General features: G+C 43.2%; 1 protein-coding gene across 1 annotated transcript in view; it reads left to right on the top strand.

The window, feature by feature from the left end:
• Positions 1 to 22,484, top strand: part of ABCB11 (ATP-binding cassette, sub-family B (MDR/TAP), member 11) — a gene marked incomplete at its 3' end in the record, with an annotated part of 35,627 nt that overhangs the window by 5,137 nt on the left and 8,006 nt on the right. Inside the window, exons 6-19 of the mRNA XM_010158110.1 lie at positions 1,190 to 1,277; positions 2,180 to 2,313; positions 3,994 to 4,165; positions 5,816 to 5,940; positions 6,656 to 6,830; positions 9,965 to 10,078; positions 12,038 to 12,148; positions 13,213 to 13,338; positions 14,133 to 14,336; positions 15,735 to 15,905; positions 16,275 to 16,476; positions 17,180 to 17,255; positions 18,198 to 18,333; positions 19,841 to 20,002. Coding sequence (XP_010156412.1) covers positions 1,190 to 1,277; positions 2,180 to 2,313; positions 3,994 to 4,165; positions 5,816 to 5,940; positions 6,656 to 6,830; positions 9,965 to 10,078; positions 12,038 to 12,148; positions 13,213 to 13,338; positions 14,133 to 14,336; positions 15,735 to 15,905; positions 16,275 to 16,476; positions 17,180 to 17,255; positions 18,198 to 18,333; positions 19,841 to 20,002 — 1,996 coding nt within the window. The remainder of the gene's footprint in view (positions 1 to 1,189; positions 1,278 to 2,179; positions 2,314 to 3,993; positions 4,166 to 5,815; positions 5,941 to 6,655; positions 6,831 to 9,964; positions 10,079 to 12,037; positions 12,149 to 13,212; positions 13,339 to 14,132; positions 14,337 to 15,734; positions 15,906 to 16,274; positions 16,477 to 17,179; positions 17,256 to 18,197; positions 18,334 to 19,840; positions 20,003 to 22,484) is intronic.

The following is a 22,484-nucleotide window of genomic DNA, read 5'->3' as shown; positions in this document are numbered from 1 at the left end:
TGTAGGGAATAATGACTTGTGGCCATTCTGGTTAGGACTTAGGTACCAGTGGGTGCCTGCTGACTTCTGAGCAAATTAGCTAAACTGTAGTTGTTGAAGAGAAATGAGCGCTTCTAGGATGCAATTCATCTTAGCTTGTGGGAGATGCCTGAGGCAGGTCAGGTGAACTGCCCTGTAAGGGTGCCTGTTTCTTTCCATTACCTATAATAAAAGGAGCCTAGATGATTCATTCAGGTATGGCTATCTGTCAAAGCCAAATCTGAACCTGTAACCTTTCCTAAGGCTCATTTTTCAGTGCATCATTGTAAGAGTTTTGTAATGTCCGAGTGACATTTAATTAGATATTTAATTAGAATTAAAAGTTACTTGTCTAAAGGTCTCTGAAATTCAGAGCACATGGGAAGTGATTCACATTCCTAGATACAGGTGCCTGGGGCCAAATTATTTGCTCCTGGCTGTCCAAGCCAGCCCTCTGAGATGGGATTGGCAGATAGAATATAGGATCAGGACATCCAGTATACCAAATTCTGGGTAAAGAGGATAAAATTTGCCATCTGCGGGATGTTTTTAAAAAGTTGTGCAAAAGCATAACTGATAATGATATGAAATGCCTATTTCAAAGTAATCTAAATGCAATAGCAGCAACTCAACGCCCTTCACTGATATTAGAAGTAATTTAATACTCCTACTTGAGCTAAAAGAAATTATCATTTCAGATTAGCAAGCTTATGGTACAAAGTAATACTTGAATTGACTTTAGCAGCCCCCATTTCTCTCTGTAAAACTGTTTAAATCTCAGTGTTGTTCGTTGGTATAATGGCACAAGGCAAGTGCATTCAGCATCTAATGACAACTTGTTGGGCAGCTGTTCCCTGAAACACCCTCTCACCTGTTCTGTTTTGGGGCATGCGGTCTCGTGAGGTTGCTCAGAGGCTGCAGGGCTGCTCCACGACTGCAGAAGGGTTCCTGGTCCCTGCCAGCACCCCACCTCTGTGCAACAGGCAGGCCAATCAAACCAGCCGCTGCTAGCGACAGCCTCAGTGTTGGGAAACAATGCCTCTGTCAGCAGAGCAGGCAGACTTGCCAGCTGGCATGATTCTAACTTGAAGAAATACCAGATTAGAAATCTGTGAGGAACTTAAAACAGTATAGCTAACTCTTTTTTTTCTCTTTTTTAATTTTTTTTCAGGCTGCTGGACATTGAACAAGAAATGACCAAATTTGCAGGTTACTATGGAGGAATTGGTTGTGCTGTACTTGTGTTAGGATACCTCCAAGTCAGTATTTTGTTCCCTATTTTGATTTCAGAGTTTAAGTTACTAAATAATGAAGTTTATAATAATTATGTTCCCTTTAACTGCTTAGTTAGCTGCCTACTGGAGCAGAGCAGATGCTTTCAGTTCTCATTCTGTCGGCTGAAATAGGTTAGCTCTGGCAAGCTGAAGCCTTCTTGGATTTGTGCATGCATGCCTTTGTACAAGAATACGTTTTACCCGGTGAAGTGAATGCATGCTGCTCCTTTCATACCCCAAGAAGTTCTTGCTCAGGTGTGGTTACTATGGAATCCAAAGTAACAGCTGAGGGGCATGCAGATTCCCAGCAGGCATCTCAGTTGCCCTGAGCCCTGTGTTTCTATTATGGAGATGTTACAGACTAATACTAGTGTAAAACTAGTGCTGGAGAAGAATCATACCCTACATATTCCGTAGTAATGGTGCAGTCCTTACGATTCAGATGAGCCACAAGCTTGGAAGATTCCTGCATATCTGCTAAAGGGTCCACTGCTTCTGAAGCTTTTTATAATTGCAAAAATCACTTTCTCATCTTCCTTCTTGAAAACTATGCCAGAGTTTTGCTGAGGTAGGATGGCTGCCATACTTATATTACTTACAGCTGTAGATGGAAAATCTTTTAGTCCGTATAACATTCATGTAACAAGTAATTTATCTTGCATTTCCTCTCAGCCTATAAGAACTGAGACAAATGCTTGATCCAGAGGCTTTATATAATTGTTGGATTATTTAAAGATCAAAGGCATAAAACAACTACCATAGCTGTGTAGCTAGAATATCTTTTACCTGAATAGTAATTTATCAACAGCCAAACTGCTTTTTCCCATTTGTTGGGAGTAAGAAAGACTTTTTACTGCAAATTATCAGCTATATTATGCTCTTTGCAGATCTGCTTTTGGGTTATGGCTGCAGCTCGTCAGATACAGAAAATCAGGAAAGCTTATTTCAGGAAAGTAATGCGAATGGATATAGGCTGGTTTGACTGTACTTCTGTAGGAGAACTGAACACCCGAATTTCTGAGTAAGTAATCTTGAAAAAACATATGCTACAGAGAACATTTTGCACTTCCTTCCAAATGCATCCAAGTGCCAGTAACTAGGCATTTGACAAACACCTTCTAATGTAAACTATTGTGCCCAGTCCTTTCAGAGTAATCTATAATTTGGCTGCCACTGCACACTCTCCCGAGGCTGGAGATATGGGTTTGAACCTTCTCTCACTTCCCAGAAAGGAAAATTATATAAGGGCACAGTTTGCTTTTGTTAGCTTTTAAAGAGAAGAGTGAGCCATGCTTAATCTTCTGCTAAAGAAGGTACAAGCACCTACCTTTACAAATGGACCCAAGGTAGATGGAGAAACCTCCTTATCCTGGATAAACATTTAGACCTGAGAAAAGCGAAGTTTAAGGCTTGCTCCTTTTCTTAATGGTTCCTGTTTACAGGCTGAGGGCAGCTGCGAGGTGAATATGCCAACTCTAGGTGGCTCCCTGCTCTTAGTTGTGCCTCCACACCAGTAGTCCCACGTGCAGAACATTCTTCTGTAGTTGAAGGGGATTTTATTTGCCTTTACTTACCGCCCAGTGGTATCTATGCCTTTCTGTGGTGTTCTTTTTATGAAGAATAAGTGCCAAGTTTAAGTCACTCTGAAGAATTTCTCTGGCAAAAAATAGGAGCTGAGCATATACTTGTCTAATAAACAACACTTAGTTCCCTGTTTTTTCAAACAACGTTGTCCTGTGTCTACAAAAACCTTCCTGACTGCAAAAACATTCTCCAGAAGAAATATAAACATGTTCTTCAACTCAACGCTCTTAAATTTTTCAATAGAAAACTGTAATTTCACTTGATATATCAATGAGCTAACAACCTTGCTCTTTAAACCTCAAAGCCACTTGCTCCTATTTATTGTAGGAGTTCCCAGTTCTTCTGTCAGGGTGAGGTGGTAGCCAGGAGTGGCAGAAGTGTAACGACTGTTTGCTTTAAGACATTCTTTCTGTGTTGGCAATGCGTAAGAGAGAACAGATGAACTCCGCAGCTGCCTAAGGGTTGAATCACATTAACTGCTGCCCCACTGTCCCCCATGTGATAGAGCTGTCATGTTTTCTCACTGCATCCAGTGAGAATGTAGCCCTTCTCAGTTTTCCCACTCTCCCTCCCATTTAGAGAACGAACTACCTGCTGGGTGGAGAGAAGAAAACAGGGAGGTGATGGAAGGTGGAACTAAAAGAGTTACCGCCCTACTCACTTTTCCTGCCCTTTCAGCAAGGCACTACGTTACATCCTCAGTGCCCCATGATGGGAGGAATACCCTATCAGCCTTACTGTTTTTCCATAATCAGATAGCTACATCCAGCTGGGATGTCTCTGCCCCCTCCTTTGAATCTGCTGGGGCAGAGTAGTAAGAACTAGCTAGGGAGTCTGCTGTCAGGACGACTTCTCCTAGGAAAAGACAGTATCTTATCTGCACTATTCATGCATAAAAGCCCTCTGCCACTGCAAAGGCACCAGGCTTTCTCACTGTGGCCCAGGGAAGGGGTGATGGTGGAAAGAATAGGGATCAGGAAGGGACCCCTCCAAGAAAAGCAACTGACCCAAATGTGGCCAAGACCTGAAACACAAACGAAAGATACACTCACCAATCTTATGTTGTTTTTTGGTTTTCTTGTTGATTTTGTTGTGGTTGTTTTTTTTTTCCCCCCAGTGATGTTAACAAAATTAATGAGGCTATTGCTGACCAAGTAGCGATCTTTATCCAGCGCCTAACCACCTTTGTGTGTGGATTCCTACTCGGATTTGTCAGTGGCTGGAAATTGACCTTGGTTATCATTGCAGTCAGCCCTCTGCTTGGGGTTGGAGCAGCTATCTATGGCTTGGTAAGTGAATTGAGAGAGGTTCGTGCTGAGGTACGGTAAGCAGGGAAGGTCATGCCATAGAGCTGGGAGAGTTGGTGGAAGAGAAGGCTATTACACTCCTTTGAAGTCAAGAGAGGCAGGTTACAGTCACAACAGCACCGGGGATAGGGGAGGGATAGGTGGGCTTTGCTCCTGCTGTGCTTTTTCTGATTCCCAGAATAATATATCCTACTTCTGAGACGGGTGTGTAAGCATACCCTCTGTTGGGTCCTGTGGATGGATATATGGTTGCTGAGATCAGAACCTGGCCTACACCTTCTCTCTGTTACTACACACCTGGTTTAGATGGTCACTAGACACAGGACTTGATTTCTCTATGTAGATATGGGGCTTTTAGAGATGATCAAGTTTTGGAGCTGTAAAATAGTTTAAAAGAACCTCTCAAACTTACCTCAAGCTGTCCCTGCTCCTGGCAGCTGCTGCATCCTCTGCCAGTTGTTCCTGTTCTGCTCCTCCATCCGCTCCCTACAAACTCCCTGTTGCCATGCAAAGGAATGACAGTGAAGAGGGAAACTGCAGGATCCTCTGCCCTCTCACCTCCTCTCCCACACCCAGCAGGGCTGGGCAGTTCCTGCTCCTCCTCTGCACTCTCACACCCTGCTCTTTGGTTGGGTTCAGCTCTTTGGCTATCCCACTTCGACGTCAGAAGCAGTTTGCAGACATTTTGCTATCAAACCTGTGATGTAAATTTGACTAATTTATTGTCTTCCTGATGTCCTGTAGTACCTTGTGCTGGCTGCAAGTAGATGACGTGAATAATGAGTTGGTGTGAAGTAGGGGAGCAGAATCCTGGCAGGGAATAAAATAAACCCCAGAATGCATCTTTCCTTCATTTGTAGTTTTGTTCTGAGCTCATTCCCCATTTTCCCACCATTCTTATGTCTCTGTCCTGATCCCTTTCCTTTCAGATATGCACTGTAAAGTGTTTCCGCCTTATGAGCCTTTCCAGCTCATTTTTTTGGTTTTACTATAAAGAAAACAGACCCAAGGTCAATCTAGCCTGGTTTCCTGTCTCCAGAAGTGCCTACTAGGTGCCTGGGTAGGGTATTTGAAGAGACAAAGCAAATTATGACACTTTGCAACTTCTAGTGATATGTCATTCCCAAGCCAATGTGCTCCTAAGTAAACTTTTGGCATACAGTGTGTTCTGGGCTGCTGTGAAGGGACTGTTTGCTGTTAGCCCAAGCAACAAAGCACAGTGGGGGTTTCCATCCTCCCCCATCAGGACCATTACCTCTTCCTGAAGCTGAGCTCTGCCACGGTGGCTAACGGGCTGATCCTGCCGCTTAAGCTTCCCCTTCCTCCCACAATGCTTAAGCAGCAGAGGGAGGGAGGAAGGAAGGAAAAGCAGGTGGTGTCAGCTGCTCTTTCTAGCTACCTGGAGCAGAGCTGTGAGGATAACTGTTCTGCAAAGTGTGGGCTACAGAGGTATATGCCCTAATACTAGAAGACAGAAGTCTTTGCGTGTGCAGTGTGCCTAAAGCGTGCTCAGAGTGGAGGAGGTGACCTCAGGCAGAGCAGAGAGCACAGTGTGACAGCCAGCACTGCGCACTGCTGTCCTTGTCTGCACCTGCAGATCGGGGGTAACCAGCATTTCTTATGCTTTTGTAGGCTGTGGCAAAACTAACAGGCCGAGAATTAAAGGCTTATGCAAAAGCTGGAGCTGTCGCTGATGAAGTGCTGTCATCCATCAGAACAGTGGCTGCTTTTGGTGGGGAGAAGAAAGAAGTTGAAAGGTTTGTTTGGGCAAATTGTGAAGTCTGTGATTTCTTTTTCCTGTAGCAACATAATGCTGTAATGCGCTTGGGAGTCATGGCAATTAGTCTCTAAATTCTACAACAGTGACCATCTGTTAGCTCTGAGAATTTTATGCATGTATGTTACAGAAATTTAGGTTTCAAATAACATGACATATGCAAAAACAGTTTCATAATTCAATCAGTCAGTGAAATAAAACATCAGTACTGTCAGTACTATCTTCAAGTCATTCCCACTTGTAGGAACATACTGTTAAATTTTCCCCTAAACATTGTCCGATATATCACTTTTGCAGCACATCTGAAAACTTTGGGTACTCTCAAGCTAAGTAAGAGAACTAGTTCCAGCAAGACATATCGATTTGATGATGTCAAGCTGCAGATTTTTAATTAATTTAAAACATAACATGGCTGTAGGATGTGCTCTGAAGCGTTGGCCAGATTCCCCAGGCCCTGTGGCAAGCTATCTGCAGTGAGCGTGGCTTTTCTCGTGCTCATTACACTAGAACATACAAGGATTTCAGGACCTGGGAGCATTGCTGGTTTCAGCAGTGGTCTCTCACAAGAGTGAGAGGTGCAAACCTTACGTGGACCCTCTGTTAACTGTAGCACAGCTCATTTCGTTGATGTTTGCTCATTTTGAATTGTCTATCACATTCATTTCATCCCCTTTTATTTTTCTCTCTTTCTACAGATATGATAAGAATCTGGTGTTTGCTCAGCACTGGGGAATTCGAAAAGGAGTAATAATGGGATTATTCACTGGTTACATGTGGCTTATAATTTTCCTGTGTTATGCCTTAGCCTTTTGGTATGGCTCTAAACTTGTCCTTGAAGAAGGAGAGTATTCACCTGGCACTCTTCTGCAGGTACCCATTTTAGCTTGATACAGCTTTTCTGGACTGTTCTTGAAGACATTAATTCTGGGACACATCTCTCTAGTATTCAGGTATCTGGTGCCCGAGTGGTAACAAACACTGTAGGTGTCTGTTAGAGATCACTGCTCAACATATGTTTGAAAGTATGTGACACAGTTGGTTAAGGTTTTTAAAAATTCCATGTTTATTTGAAATACTGCCTACTGCAATCAGAATAATGCTTTTGTTTGAGAGCCTGCTACACATTTGGCAGAGGCCTGAAACTAGCTTTCCCATTTTGTGGGTCTGGCTTCTGAGATATTGGCTTCACTGATCAACTCACTCGGTGATGAAAAAACCCATCGTGGTAAAGAGAAACCTGACCAAAGAAGGGTTTATTAAATCTAACATCTCTGTCGTGAACAGTTGCTGTTCCTTTGAATCACCAGTTTCTGTTACTAATTGCCCACCCAGCTCTATAGATGACCAAGAATAGGTAAACATATGCTGGTAAAAACACACGTGGTGGTGGCTCCTGCAGTGTATATGAAAACCACACTAACCTGCACAGCACTCAGTGCATCCACTTCTGCACAGTAGATGACCTGATGACCTAAATGCAAGAAAACCAACATCTACAGGTATTTTGGTTATTTGCTGTAAGCCAGGACTGCCCACATGTCAGGCTCCAGTCCAGAGTAAATTTTTCCTGAACTTTGATAAGTTCTGGGTGTTCTGATGAGACGTCTATTTCTGATCCTTTTCTGCCTGTTGCACACCATGACAGCTCCCAACCACCAGCAGCATGCCGTGCAAAACTTCCTGTTAAATTGAGCTTGGGAAATTACTCTGTGAATGCTGTAAAATTGAGTCATTCTGTTCAAGGAGGATGTCCCTCACAGGAAATCATTTGCAACTGCTCTTGACACCAGTAGTTGGTACAAGGTAGTGCTGTGAAAAACAGTGTGAGCAATTTCCTTGCCTTGCACATGATAACCATAGTTCAGTGCTTCCAGATGACAAATGGCAAACTATGGGGAGCTACCCTGTCGCTGAAAAATTGTAGCTGTCAATGGAGAGACTCTCCCTTATGTTCCCCTTCCTCTCTGTTTCCAGTTATCTTTCTTTTACTTCATATTGTCTAGCATACACTCCTAGTCTGGCAGAGAGGAAAAGGGGAGGATTTGTAGATAGAAAACATTTAAATATGCTTTTCCTGGTCTCTGAAGAACTGTTGTACACCAGCCATACTGCACTGAGATACAGTAAGCATTGCCTTCCCTCTTCCTTCTGTCAGATGTACAGAACCTGCTCCCTCATGTTCAAGATGGGTTTTGACAGGCATATAAAAACCTACTTGGTTTGGGACTCGTTCACACAAGAAAATTAGTTTGTAGTAAAGCTGAGTATGAACTTACGTTACGATCTGTACGTCACAGTGTAGATGTTTGCTGTGCACAGTATGTGTACAATACCTCCTTCCACTTCACCTGTGGGGTTATTCTCAGTAACCATCACTATGGTGCAAGGGACAACTGAGTCCTGTGTCCTTCTATTTCTTTCTCAGCAGTAGTGTTTCCTTATACACCTTGCCCGTTTATCCTGACTACTGTTTGTGTTGTATTCGAAAGGCTAGGTGAGTCCTTGGCTGCTTCTTAGCAGAGTTCTTGGGTGTTGCCAAGCTACAACAAAGGGTCACCTACCAGTTCTCCTAATGCTCAGGGTGAATGTGCCAACTATCAGCCACAACAAAACAAAAATAGACCAAAAGCCTACACCAGAAACATTATCCAAACCTTTAAAATGTGCTCTGCCAAACCGCCTCTGTAACTGAAAAACTAAGGAGGAATAAAGCAGAGTAAATTCTAGGGAAAAATGTTCGTTCTGACAAGCACACCCTGGTGTGTCAGCACTGAGAAGAATAAGCTATCTGTATGATAAAATGCAGCTCACTCCGTGTTGTAAAAACAGTTAATGTATTCGCATGAGTGTGGTACATAAGTGGTAAATAAGCCTTTGTCTTTTGATGTTCCCCATCTTCCACTGTCCTGTTCGTTGAAGCCCCTGCCTCTTATCAGGAATGACAGTATTTTCAGCCTTAGATGGTTCCTGTCTACACTTGCCCAGAACCTTGATAAAACCCCTTCATAGGAAATGAAGCATTAAGAGTTCTTAGCAGATCTTGAACAAATGCTTTTGCATTTTGCTTGATGTGCTTCAGCTTCACATGGAAGGCCAGGCTCCCAGGCTGAATCCTTGGAGTGAAGTGTCCTCTGATACTCGACACTGTCCCGCTGCCTTTGTCGTCTGTCAGCTTGTCGTCTGTCGGCCTGTCCTTCCAGGAAGAGTGGATGCTGCAGCTCATTTTCTCTCAAGTCGTTCAAGGCTTAGACCAAAAGGGGATTCTGGGCATTCAGAAGAGGGTCACTAGTGACTAACTCTTCCCTTTGGTTCTTGGAAAAGGGCTTGAAACGGTGAGCACGTTGGGTATGTGCTCCCTGCAGAAACTGTCCACCTGCGCTGACAGAATAATCTCACCTCCCGTAGTTGCTTATCCAGTGTTGGTAGCGACCCTTACAGTTCATTTCTGTGTGAGATGGAGAAAAAGTGTTCTCTGTAGCTGGTACCTGCTCCAGAAGTACGTTTTACGAGTATTGGATGAGACAGGAACTGCAATATACAAAGGTTGTAATACAGTGTTTTAAACTTCCGTTTCTGAATTGTTGGAGCCTCTCATCTGCCTACTGGCTGGAGGAAGACATCTCCAAAATAACCTGCTTGCCACTGGTGTTCAGTTCCACCCCTTCTTTCAAGGCACAGACACCCAGTCATATTGAGGTGGCTTAAAAATACATCAGTGGCACCTCAGTAAATTTCTGGGTGCAGATGTGTTTAGGTAAGGGCACACAGGAGATAAGTTCAGTTCCTTCGCCTGGAGCAAAGTTATGAAAGACAGCGAAAATCCCTTCCAAGATGCATTTGTTTGCTTTCTTGGGGGCTAATTATGCTCGTATAATGAGTCACTGCAGCTCAGCTGATGCACAAGAAGCCAATAAGCCACTGTAGTTTGATTTGCCTGTCTAAGCTCTAAACTGTAATACAAATGTGACATCATAATTTGTTAATTTCTTTTTCCAATTCTTCAGGTTTTTTTTGGCGTTTTAGTAGGAGCTTTGAATCTTGGCCAGGCATCTCCCTGTCTGGAAGCCTTTGCCACTGGCCGTGGGGCTGCAGCAAACATTTTTGAGACAATAGATAAAGTAAGTAATGAAGTTCTAAGCTGTGTCACTTTGTAGTGGCAAAATAATTAAAAAAGCCTCAAGCGGTTATAGTTTTATCTACTGTGTAAATGAGGAAAAATGAGTGCAATTAAAGAAAAATTGACTGTGCAATAGAAAGGTCTGGCGGCACGCACACGGGCTCAGCGGGGGTGTTGAACAGATTTCTGAAGTGGCCTGTTTCTGAATAATGAAGTTTTGCCTCAGGTACTGCTGTTTCTTACTCTCATTTCTCCTTTGTGCACTTACTGGTCAGTGCTGACCCATGGAAAGTGTGCCGGCAGGCAGGAACAGTCACCTTGCAGCCACACTCGCAGCTAGCATCTAGCTCCCAGCCTCTGATGGCATCGAAAGGTGTGGCTCTGCCAGCGTTAGTGGTAAAGGTGGCCTCTGTCCCCTGTCCCAGAGCTACCCAGAGTGAAAGTGAGGCCACGGGCTGTGGTCACGCAGCAGTCATAAATGTTAATCACAGTAGTACCTAGACAGATAGACATTTGAAATAAGGGTGTATGAGAAAGTCCGAGAGCCACTGGCATTCACTGATGAGGATTCCTTTCTACATCTGTATAAATTTAGTGGTTGGCACAATACTGCTGATTTCTTAGCAGTGTGTAGTATCTCTGGTCGTTGACAAGCTTTGCTGTGCTAAAAGCTTTGTAAACACATTAAAATGCTGCTTGTCTTTTACAGAGCACATAAGGGCATATAAAGAAGGCTAGAGGGGCTGCGGTAATGCTAATGGACGTTTTAGTAACCCTTCACTGTCCTGCAGTAACACATATGCCTTATCAGTGCACTTCGTAAGCTAAAGCTGCAAGATAAACTGAAAAAGATATTAATAAGGGAAGTGCATTTTAGAGAAAAATTTAAAAAGCACCGAGGAGTTGCAAGAGTAAGAATTACTCGCAGCGTTCAAGATAAAGTTGAGTCAGATAACCTTAGCATAAAAAAGCAGACTAAAGTGAGATTTCATCTGTCTAGAGAAAGGGTGACAAAATTAGATCCATCTGCTTCCTGCATTAGACAGTAAAAGCACAGCTCTGCCCTGATACAGGTTTTTTTCTGGCTTTAAACTTATAGCCATGCTGAGGTTCCCATTTGCAGGAGTAGTGAAACTGTTCTTAGCTTAGTATCTGAATTTAGGTGAGATATATTTCTAGAGATACCACTTTTAGCAGTTCTTAACATCTTAGAACATAGACATTTGTTGTATTAAAATTCCCTTCAATCTGTTAGGCTACCTAAAAAATGGTGCATGTTTCAATTGTCAAATATTGGTCTTGCAGCAGTTTTAATTCATTCTCTGTATTCCACCTTCAAAAATTTATCCTTAGAAAATGGTACATCTTTGCGATTCCTCGAATTTCTGATAGTTCTCTGCTCATGTCTAGCAGTCCACAATACCCAAGTATGTGAGACCCAGAGCACTTCATTGGAAAATTCCCCATCAGGATTCCAGCTCTTAGGACTGGGCGTGCAAGTATGGATGCTTTAATTGCAAAGTGGTGAAGCGTGCAGATTTTCAGCAATGAATTGGTTGGTTGGTGCTGGAGGAGCATGTTTACAGGAGCAAAGTAGTGCCGTTTTATTCCTGAGGAGCTGGATAAATTAGCTTAGTCAAAATGCTATTCCGCTATTCTGTTCCAGCACAAACTAGCTGAGTGGTTGACTGTGGTAACTGCAGTAAGCCTAAAATGAGGAGAGGGTTTTCGTCCCACCCGTGCTACCCACCGGTGACAACTCACTCGCCCGTCACCGTGACCTTCAGTTTCGCGTCCCCTTGCCTGCTAGCCCTGGGGCAGAGCCTGCTGCTGGCTCCGTGCAGCCAAGTGCTGTTCCAACAGAAGTGCCATGGCTTTGTATTGTATTGGGAATATTTATCTGCTGCAACAGTGTTGGCAGTTTAACAGCAAATAACTAACACAGTTGACTCTGTCCTAGAAACCCGCCATTGACTGCATGTCAGAAGATGGCTACAAGCTGGATAAAGTACGAGGTGAAATTGAATTTCATAATGTAACATTCCATTATCCCTCCAGACCAGACGTAAAGGTAATTATTCATTATTCATCCTGTGAGTGCAATTACTGTAAACAATCAAAATATCCAGGTTCTGCCAGAAATTTCTAGATTTTCAGTAGAGTTTGTTTTCCAGAAGCCCAGACCATCTGTTTAAAAGCTGACTAAACAATTCTCCCATTAAAGGGTTTTTCTACTTACCACTCTGCTTCTGTTGCCATTCTGACGTATCCATTGCCATACAGATTCTTTGCTGCTGAACTTGAACTCCTCATCATTTCAAACAAATTGACCTGCATACAGCTTCCCTTCCAAACAATTACGCGCTTGTATCAACATGTCTTCAAGGCCAGGCTGGATGTGGCTTTGAGCAACCTGGTCTAGTGGAAGGTGTCCCTGCCCATGGCAGGGGGGTTGGAACTAGATGGTCTTTAAGGTCCCTTCCAACCCAAACCATTCTATCATTCTGTGTGCTAGGATGGGACATGAAGTAATGTGCTGAACAGTGTAACAAGATTTTATAAACCTCTTCCATTGCCATGAGGATGTGCCATGTGACCCATCAAAATGCTAGGATATGGTACAGGAGGTTGGCTGTATACCCCATTATTTCTCCACTACTGTGTTTGAATTGAGAAATTCTCCTTGGAAAAGCAAATTATTGGACAAGCAAATGAGTGTTATTGCTTCTAAAGGCAGAACCATATGAAGTATCGGATTTTTCTACATTATTTCATTGTTATATTCTTAATATTTATGCTTTAGCAGGCATTTGTAATACATGTACAGTGTTCTTCAGAGGGATTTATTGCCAAGTTCTCCAGTGGTATTGACTTGACAAGTTCTTAATGGTGAACAGGAGGAACAAACATCAACATCTGCCTGCCTGGCATGGAAAACAGGGCTCTGCATTTATAAACTCTCCAAAAATGTCAAAATATTTGTCTTTTTTTTTATTTGTCCACTTTCTTCATAATATTTTTCTGAATTTTGTAAAAAATGTTCTGAATTTTAAGGTACAGAACATACCCACTTGGCTGTTTGACTGTGAGAGAATTGGAATGGATAGATTCTGTTTCTCCTTTTTTTCTCTCCAGATTTTGGATAGCCTTAATATGGTTATTAAAGCAGGGGAGACAACAGCTTTTGTTGGAGCTAGTGGAGCTGGAAAAAGTACAACAATACAGCTCATCCAGCGTTTCTATGACCCCACTGATGGCATGGTGAGTGTACCAGTCCATAATGTGTGTCTCCAGCGTTAGGGACTTGAAAGAATGACAGGGTTTCTTCTCCAGGGTGGGAAGGAAGACCCCTAACTATTTTCTTTTTTAATGACTGAAATATCTTCTTGTGCATTTCAGGGGAATGCTGAACAGTCTTATAAAAGTAACCAGGTGAAAAAGGAAAACTGTTAGGAGCAAATAAAAATTCAGTGCTAAATCTGAGTAAAAACTATAACTATAGATACAGTAATTCAGGGGTGACAGATCATTTTCCATTCTGGAAAACACAGTATTAACATTCAGTTGTCCCAGAATAATGCTTTAGTATATGCAATTGCCATTTAGTAATGGATCAGCTAAGATTATGAATTACATCTGTCAACAGTCTCATTCCATTCATGTGTTCCTCGTTGATACAAATCGCATACACGGTGGCCTATATTTGAATGCATAAAAGACAAAGAACTAATTTATTGTAAGCATATAATCATAATGTTGGTGATTACTTTCCACCTGGTTTTATTTCTGAGGCCAAGCAAAAAGCGGTATCAGGAAATAAAGTCAAGGAGCACAACTCCTAGGCCCAAGAACTAGCATACACTGCTGCCACTACATTGCATTCTTTTATGGATGAAAGCTGGTTTTTACACTGGTCATGCAAACCCAGCATCCCAGGCCCTTCATTTCCATTGTGTCTGTCTCTGAACTGGAGGGGGATAATGTCCCTGATTTTTTCCTTTATTTTTTGTGTGTCCATGTTTTAACTGGATTACTACTGTAATCTACTTCTGTAGATTACCCTTGATGGCCACGACATTCGCTCCCTTAACATCCAGTGGCTACGCTCACAGATTGGTATTGTTGAACAAGAGCCAGTGCTGTTTGCCACCACGATTGCAGAGAACATTCGCTATGGTCGGGATGATGCTACCATGGAAGACATAGTCAAAGCAGCCAAACAGGCCAATGCTTACAATTTCATCATGGACTTGCCGCAGGTATGCTGTGCCTTAAAATGTTTGGCAGAATTGGATGGAAAAATAGGGAATCCTTTTGTCCCTCCCCCCATGCAGCCATTTGTGCTCAGGTGGAAAGGCAGAAGATTAGTATAGATAGCAGGCAGCAACCTTTCCTTTGACTAGAGTTAATTAGGTCTTACTGTGTGTACGTCACCAAGTTTAAAAAAAATACCCAACAAAAACCAAGCGCCACAAAACATAACCAACCAACCAAACAGAAAAAACAAAACAAACCCACCCCCTCCCAAATGTGAATAATTGGTTCCTCAGGAATCATATGCACAACATTCAACATCATTCAACATCATTCAACATCATTCATGCACAACATTCAACATCAACATTCAACATGGTAATAACCGTAGCATGATGTTAAAATATGTAATTTTCATGCTATAGAGATCGGTTTCTGCTCAGGCGAAAAGCAATTTAGAGTCTAGCCAGCATCTCTCACTAGCCAGCATCTGTTTTTGAGCAGTCTGTACTGACCCTGACAACCTCATCTCCCTGTAGGAGCTCTGTAAGGTAGCTGGAGGTTCCCTTTTCCCCGGTTCCTTCGCTTCTGATGACAGGGCTTTGATCAGTCCTACAGTACCCTCCTTACAAAGGCCATATTTGATAGCACTGAGCTGTTCAGTTTTCTAGAATGTTGTTCTGCCAAGTAGCTCCTCAGAGGGACAGTGTTACTACACAGTGGAAGTGATTGACGAGATTCAAGTACCATTAACTAAAGCCAGTACATACTTTTTATCCTCATCTACGCATTTTCAGGCTTCCAGGAAACTGTTCATAGAAAGGCTGTGTTAAAAGCCCCTGTTTATTTCCTGGAAATAGAGGAATAAACAAGATTTGGCTCCAGGTGAATATAATTATCCAGGCTCTCGAGATGCTAGGCTTTATGTGTTCATGTAATTCTCTGCCTAAACCCAATGCCACCAGATTACGATGTCCATGAATCACAGACACAGTGTTCATGTGTCACAGGCCATCAGCAGGCAAGTCCAGCTCTGTGGGAAGTTTTCTGGTGAGTCCCCTAATGGAGAGTGGGCAGGCGTTTCCTCTCTGGTTTAGTGTTTGCTGATTTAGTCGTTTTGAGCCAAACCAGACATTTCACCTTTTTATCAGCACATACTTTTTGGCTTGGGATTGGAACCCCAGTTCAGGCAAAATGATGTTGTTCAGTATGAAGTAAGGTATTTTACCAGCTCTCCCTTGAATCTGGGGCACTAACAGTGGGTTTTTGTCTTTCAAAGCCAGTAATTTTTTAAGTCTACTTCCAGGACAAATCTGAGAGCCATTTTGCCAATATTTTCACCAGAAGTTTAACAGACCCTTTTGTTAGCTGTTTCATTTTCTTTTTTTTTTTCCTTCACACAGCAATTTGACACTCATGTTGGAGAGGGTGGAAGCCAGATGAGCGGAGGTCAAAAACAGAGGATAGCTATTGCTCGAGCTCTTGTACGAAACCCGAAAATCCTGCTGCTGGATATGGCTACGTCAGCACTGGATAATGAAAGTGAAGCTACTGTCCAAGAAGCACTTCATAAGGTTTGCTACAGCATAGCATAAATCAGACATAGAAGGGCAGAAATTATTTTTAATGCACTCTGCAGAGTGTGCTTCTGAACTGCAATAAAGCAGCCTGAAGCTTTTCTTAATAGCTGTTCTATATGCACAAGTAGAACCTTCATCTTACAGACAGAACATACTTTTTCTTACATTGGGTCATTAGCAGAAATCTCTACCCACTTTGCTCAGAAGCAGATGCTCATCTATGGGTGTGGATGGAGTTCCACTCAAATTCAGCTGAAACCCCTAGGAAAAATCCCGCTGATTTCGCCAAACTTACGATGACATAGCGCTGGTTCCAGGTATTTCTGTTGTCCTGGGAACGGGGCTGTTGTTGTTCCCTGTCAGGCTCGCCTTGGCCGCACAGCAATCTCGATAGCTCACCGCCTGTCCGCCATCAAAGCTGCCGATGTCATCGTTGGGTTTGAGCATGGAAGGGCTGTGGAGAGAGGAACTCATGAGGAACTCTTGAAGAGGAAGGGAGTTTATTTCATGTTGGTGACCTTGCAAAGCAAAGGAGACTCAGTACTTAATAAAGAAGCAACAGAAAGTAAGTGGTTTTTCTTTTACAAAATGACGTAAAATTCCACAGAATGCAGATTTATTTGCCTAAGGAGAGCTAGTCATTCCTTCTTTTCTTCCGCCCTTGTGTCTGAATGTCAGCATTCATATAAGTAACACACTGATAGCCCTGGCGGGAGTGTTTTCACTGTAGGTGCACTCAATGACCTTCCTAATACAGATCTGCCCTGATACATTAACCCTGACCTGCAGTACCCATCACTTTACAGCTCCATTGGTGCTGACAGCCCAGTCCTGCTGCATGTGAAATGCAAGCACATTACAGAGCGTGCTGAAACCGCCCTGTTTGTTTTACTGGAAGCAGATTTGAATCAAAGCTTCTAGAAATAGAACAATCTGTTGTATTTTTGTGAAGCATTGTACCTTGGATATGATTATCTTAAAAGAAGAGAGGAATTAGAGTGTTAAACCAGGAACAGCCTTTGGCAGTCACATCCCAAGTGAGATGGTCTTTGGGTTAATATTCAGTTAACTTCGTCTTGTCAAATACAAATGTAAAACTTGTGGTCTGTGTAGGTTGAGTAGCAAGGTTGTATTACACTCCTTGCCTTCTACAAATATTCCAGTTGTGACCTGGGGACACTGCACTTCTGTGCAGAGCCACAGTGGACTTAGGTTCCATTCAATTTTAGCACAAACTGAAGAGCTCTATGTACAATATTTTACAGCAGCAGAAAATAACGTGGTTGAGCCAAATCTTGAGAGAGTCCAGTCATTCACCAGAGGAAGCTATCGGGCCAGTTTGCGGTGAGTCTTAAAAATTACTGTGAATCTCAGTATGTTTCCAGATCTCTATATTTGGTCCCACTATTCCAAAATCCCAGAAATAGTGCTAACGAATCACTTCTCTGTATGTTGCGTAAGACAGTGGAAGGGCTGCAAGCGTTTTACTGAGACAGAGTTCACCCGGAAAGAAATAGCTTGGGTAATACATTACTGGTTGAATGCCCATGGATAAATAGCAAGACTCTTAATTTTCCTCCCCGTTCTATCCATAGCACCTTCTCTCCAATTCTGGTCCACTGTGTTAATGTTCCACATTTCATGTTACTGCCGTACAGCCATGTGTCTGTATTACCTAATGCGCTTTTGTTCCAGTCACTTGGGCTTGCTGTGCAGTTACTTGAGAAATCAATGCAATGTGCAAGGACATTCTTAGTGTGGCTTCTACCTGATGGAAGTCACAGCTTTTTACAAGCCAGACTGTCTTGTAGCTAGACACTTGTTATTTCTTTCAAGCAAGCCTATGTCAGACACATGCAAGTGAGTACATGTCACCTACATTACAGGGTTAAGTTTTGCCAGGGCGAGAGGTGGATTGTTTCAGCATCCTGTTTTGCTGGACTGAATTACTCGACAGTGGTGACAGTGAACTGACTTGGTGTCTTAATGGCTTGTGCAAATATAGGAGGATGCACCAAAATTTTGCTTAACAAATGCACAGTGCAGTGCACCACACAATGTCTGAGTGGTGGGGGTGGAATATGATTTTGAACAGTATTTGTCCCTGTTGTGGGATATTTTCTTCTCAAGAAGTTGAGAGAATGTAGAAAAAGAAAAAGTCTGTGGAATTCCTATGATTTTCTTCAGTGAATTCTTATTTGGTTGATATGAAAACTGCACCTGCTTTGCAAGCAAGTATTGTGTTACTGAGCTGTGATAAACAGACCGTCTTTGTCCTCTCTACAGAGCTTCCCTTCGGCAGCGCTCTAGATCTCAGCTCTCCAATGTGATCCCTGACCCTCCATTATCCATTGCAAGAGACCACACAGAGTCTATGTATCTTATGCCTTCTTATGGAGAGGATGATGGACAAGCGAAAGAGGTCAGGGCTAGCAGTTTGTTGTTAAATTTTAACTGAACAGGTTATATTACTTGGTAATGATCCTCTGTAGATATGTACCTCTGTTTAGGAGTTACTTGGCAGATAGGTCTTCTTGGATTGATCCTTTTCCCTACTTAAAAAAATCACAGCTTCGTTCTTTTCCTCGAAGTAAAGCCTAGGCTGCATTTTGATAGCTGTTACGCGTACTTGTCCATATGAAATTTCTAGCAGAGCATGACCTGTTGGTGAAATGATAGATGATGTGGAATAAGTTGAAAAAGACATATTCATAAAAGCTGAATTCACAGACTGAGCATTTTGCTTTTTGTCAGTTAAATGCAGCAGCCAGTCAGTGATACAAATGAAACTGCTGCTTGTTCAATAAAGAGCAAATTCTCTTTTGTCTCGATTAATCATCTGGAGACTTGAGTGAATAGAGACCCTCACTGCAACCTAACCCAGAGGCCATGTACTGACAGTGTCCTTGTGCAGTCAAGTAGTGAAGGAAATAAAGACAGCATGCCTTAAAAGTAGGTAGAATATGTGGGAAGTGGCTTTCCAAAGTGCTTATGAACTGCGTTGCACCGATTTGCATGCTCACAATTGTTTAGTGCAGAGCGCAGAAGTTAGACGTCCCCGTTCTTGCCATTGCTATCCCGTTCTGTGGAGAAATAGAGGGCTTTAGTGCTGTCCCTCTGGCAAAGCTCAGAAGGAAGAGAAAATACAAGATGCTTCCACCCATCCATCCCCGAATGTTTCCAGGAGACAGGTCTTCACAGTGTCTGTTTTGTCTGGACATTTTCAGCCATGTGAGCTGAGGGAGATGAGCAGGGCTCAGCACACCGAGTGTTACAGAAATTCTGCACAAATCAAACTCCAGGATAAGTTGTAATTTGATGATGAATATTCTGCTCTTACTGGGAATGATTATGGGAATTCAGTGTATAGTCTGAGGATGTTTCACAGAAGGGAAGTGTAATTGGCATGTATAAAGCCTGAATCCAGCTATCACTGGATCTCCCTTGGTTTATTATACAGCATACCTGTTAATTTGATGCAAAGTCTGATCAGTGTGTTCACCCTGAGTGACACAAAGAGCTGCTTGTGGGAAAGAAGGTTAAGTTTTGGCTGGATATTGCATCACACCTCATCTGGAGGCAGCAGAAAGGGAACAGCCTGAGATTCAGTGGCAGAGAATCTTAAGCTGGTCGTAATTAACCTCTTAAGTTGGAATTGGTAGAGCTGCACAAGACGTGAATCTCTCTCCTCTTCTCCAGGGACAGTAAAGGTAGTCATTTGTGTAACCTGCTCGTGACTCCGCAGCCCTACAAAAGAGCCCCAGACGACAGCCAAGACCTGTCACTGCCCCATCCTGTACAAAGCTAGAGCAGCTGTTTGGGCACTAGATGGCCATTTACAGATTGTGCTAACTAACTTGTCTTGTGGTTAAAGGGAGGACATCACTGGGGGAATGCATTTGCTTCATAAATCCTACCTGGTTTTTTAGGAATCTGGTGTTGTGGAGGAAGATGTCAAGCCTGTCTCATTTACCAGAATTTTGAAATACAACGCCTCTGAGTGGCCATACATGGTGCTTGGATCTCTGGCAGCAGCTGTGAACGGAGCAGTCAGTCCACTCTACGCTTTGTTATTCAGTCAGATTCTTGGGGTATGTTATGCTAACACTTTAAACCCCTCCGAGGCGGAGGGGAGTGAATGTATGATGCAGAACCTGACATGTTTTGGGTGAATCTTTAGATCTTGTCAAGTAAATGGGCTTAGCCTTCTTGCCTATAAACAATTACTCAGTGGAGAGATTTGTATCACTGTCACACCATCAGCTGAGCTCTTGGAAGGGGTAGGCTCATTGTGATGTTTTCTTCATTATCTCTCTTGTTCACTTTCCAGAACTGTTGGGAGTGGGTTCCTATACTGGCATATCGTTTATTTTAGATGAGACAAGGTGCACATCACGTGCAGGTACAGTGGAGAGACATGCAGAGGTCCTTCCCTGGAGAATTCTATTCCACGGACTTGGCCAAGCCTTTGAGAAAGCTTTGGATTGGATCCAAAAATACTTCCCTTTTTTGTTGATATGTTGCAGACAGCTTTGCTGCCTGCTCCCTGCAGAATGCCCAGGGACGGCTAGATAATTGTGACAGGGTTTATAGCTGCCAGCAAAACACAGACTTGTATCAACATGTTTGGAAGACAGGCAGGAAATAGGAGTATGTTTTAAACCTTGGCATTCACTAAAGGATGCACTATCAGTATCTGCAGCCCTGCTTGAAACTTTTCAAGAGTTCGACCATGTCTGTTTTTTCCTTCTGAAACTTGTGGTAATAGAAAAAGGATGCTTCCCCTTTTGTGAAGCAGCTTTTGGGGGGAACATTTGTGAAATTAGTGGGAGACTGGAGGGCTGCCTGAAGATATTCAGCACTGCTCTAACTGATGCTTAGGAAAGTGTCCGAAAGCTTCAAGAATTAGGAGGATAGAGAAAACCCTTCTGTTGATGCTGTTTCTTATTAGGTAAAGTAATGACACATTCACTGGGAAGAAAATGGAAATGCCACTATCGTTCTGCTGTTTGGGTACCCACCCGAGATGGGAAACACAGCACAAGTTTTATCATACTTACCTGTTCAGGTCATGGTAGGAACATATGTGTGCAGAGCAGACAGTCTTCTGGAAACTGGAGGTCCAAAACCTTTCAGGCATGAAAGAGTTAATGAATGAGTGCTCCAGCATCTGACATGCTGATTAGAAAAGCACTGAGAAAATGCTCCTAATAACAGTGCCAGCAATCTACCAAAGGAAAGACTGACCTTTTGCTGTTTGTTTTTTTTGGTGTTATTTTGGCTTAGACGTTGCCCTCTGGGAAGTTACTCAGGACTCTGAATCACATTTACTTGCAGCTTGATGTTTGCTAGCCAAGATCCAGGGAGGGGCAGAGCCAGTCCCTGTTGATCCACTTCGTGGCTCCTGGCTAGTGTGCTTGGCCTTTTAGCCATAGGTGTGCCCCCTCCAAAAGCTTTTTGCATATCTGGACCTCACGCCAAGTACTGTGTCTTTCACTAGACAGCAGGTGAGACACTGCTGTGTGCGTTCTGCACTGAATCTAACCTTTGGGTCCTTTTGAGAAAGAATTCTAGACGCTGGGAGGTCTGTGGCTGACGTCATCCTGCAAGATGCCAAATGTCTTCCTTGCCGAGGATGAATTCCTTCTCCTGAAGGTCTTGGTCCGTCGGAGGAGAGAGGCTGCAGGAGAAAAGCACAAGCCGTAATGCACATGAGCAAAGCCCAACATCTGTGTTTCATTATTCACCAGTGTAAAACACTCCTGCCTGGTGCCAAGGCAGTCGGGCAGATGGAATATGCATCTGCTTTCCAAGCTGCCTGAATATCCACAGTGACGTTGTGACAGACACGTGGGCTTGCACGTGGGGACCGGTATGCTGGGGAAGGGAGGGGAAAAATCCCCACAGCTATGAAATGAAAGAATAAGTTTAGCAAAGTCTGCCTTGAAGGTTCTCTGAAATTAATCCCCAAAAGTAAATGAAGAACTGGATAATGGATCAGTGCAGATGAGAAGTGTACCTATGGAACACATTTCTCCGTAGTTTCTTCATACTATCTGTTGGTTCCCACTGTGGAACTGGTTCAGAGTGTGGGAGATGGATCCTTTCCAGTGACACTGAACTGGAAGATGCGCTCCGACTGCCATTGGGCATGTAGCCCATGGCCCCAGATAGAAGACAGCCCTTGCTAAGTCTGCTAAACCTGACTCTGAACACGACACCTCAGCAACAACTCTCCCCTTCTATGGACCTGGTGCTGTTCACACTACATGTTACTGTAATCGGTGTTGTTTTTTAACCCAAGAACATAGGTCAAACCCATAGCTGAGTACGTTGGGATAGCTGCAGAATGGGATAGTTCAGTTTGACAGGGTGGATTTGCAAGGGGAGAGAAGTCCTCTGCCATACAGGGATCTCTTCCCAATGGGTGTTATCCACACTTCCCTCTGTGGGACTATAAAATGCTATTGCTCCCAGTTTAGGAGAGTGTAAGAACACACTCCAGCCCATTGCTTTTCTTGAGCTGGGATGCTTCCTTGAATTTAGAGCTTGCAATAGGAATCCCAGACTGAC

The sequence above is a fragment of the Eurypyga helias genome, unplaced genomic scaffold (genome assembly GCF_000690775.1).
Source record: "Eurypyga helias isolate BGI_N326 unplaced genomic scaffold, ASM69077v1 scaffold34358, whole genome shotgun sequence".
NCBI classification, from domain to species: domain Eukaryota; kingdom Metazoa; phylum Chordata; class Aves; order Eurypygiformes; family Eurypygidae; genus Eurypyga; species Eurypyga helias.
The sequence above is the reverse complement of the archived record's forward strand: the minus strand, read 5'-3'. Positions and strand labels throughout refer to the sequence as shown.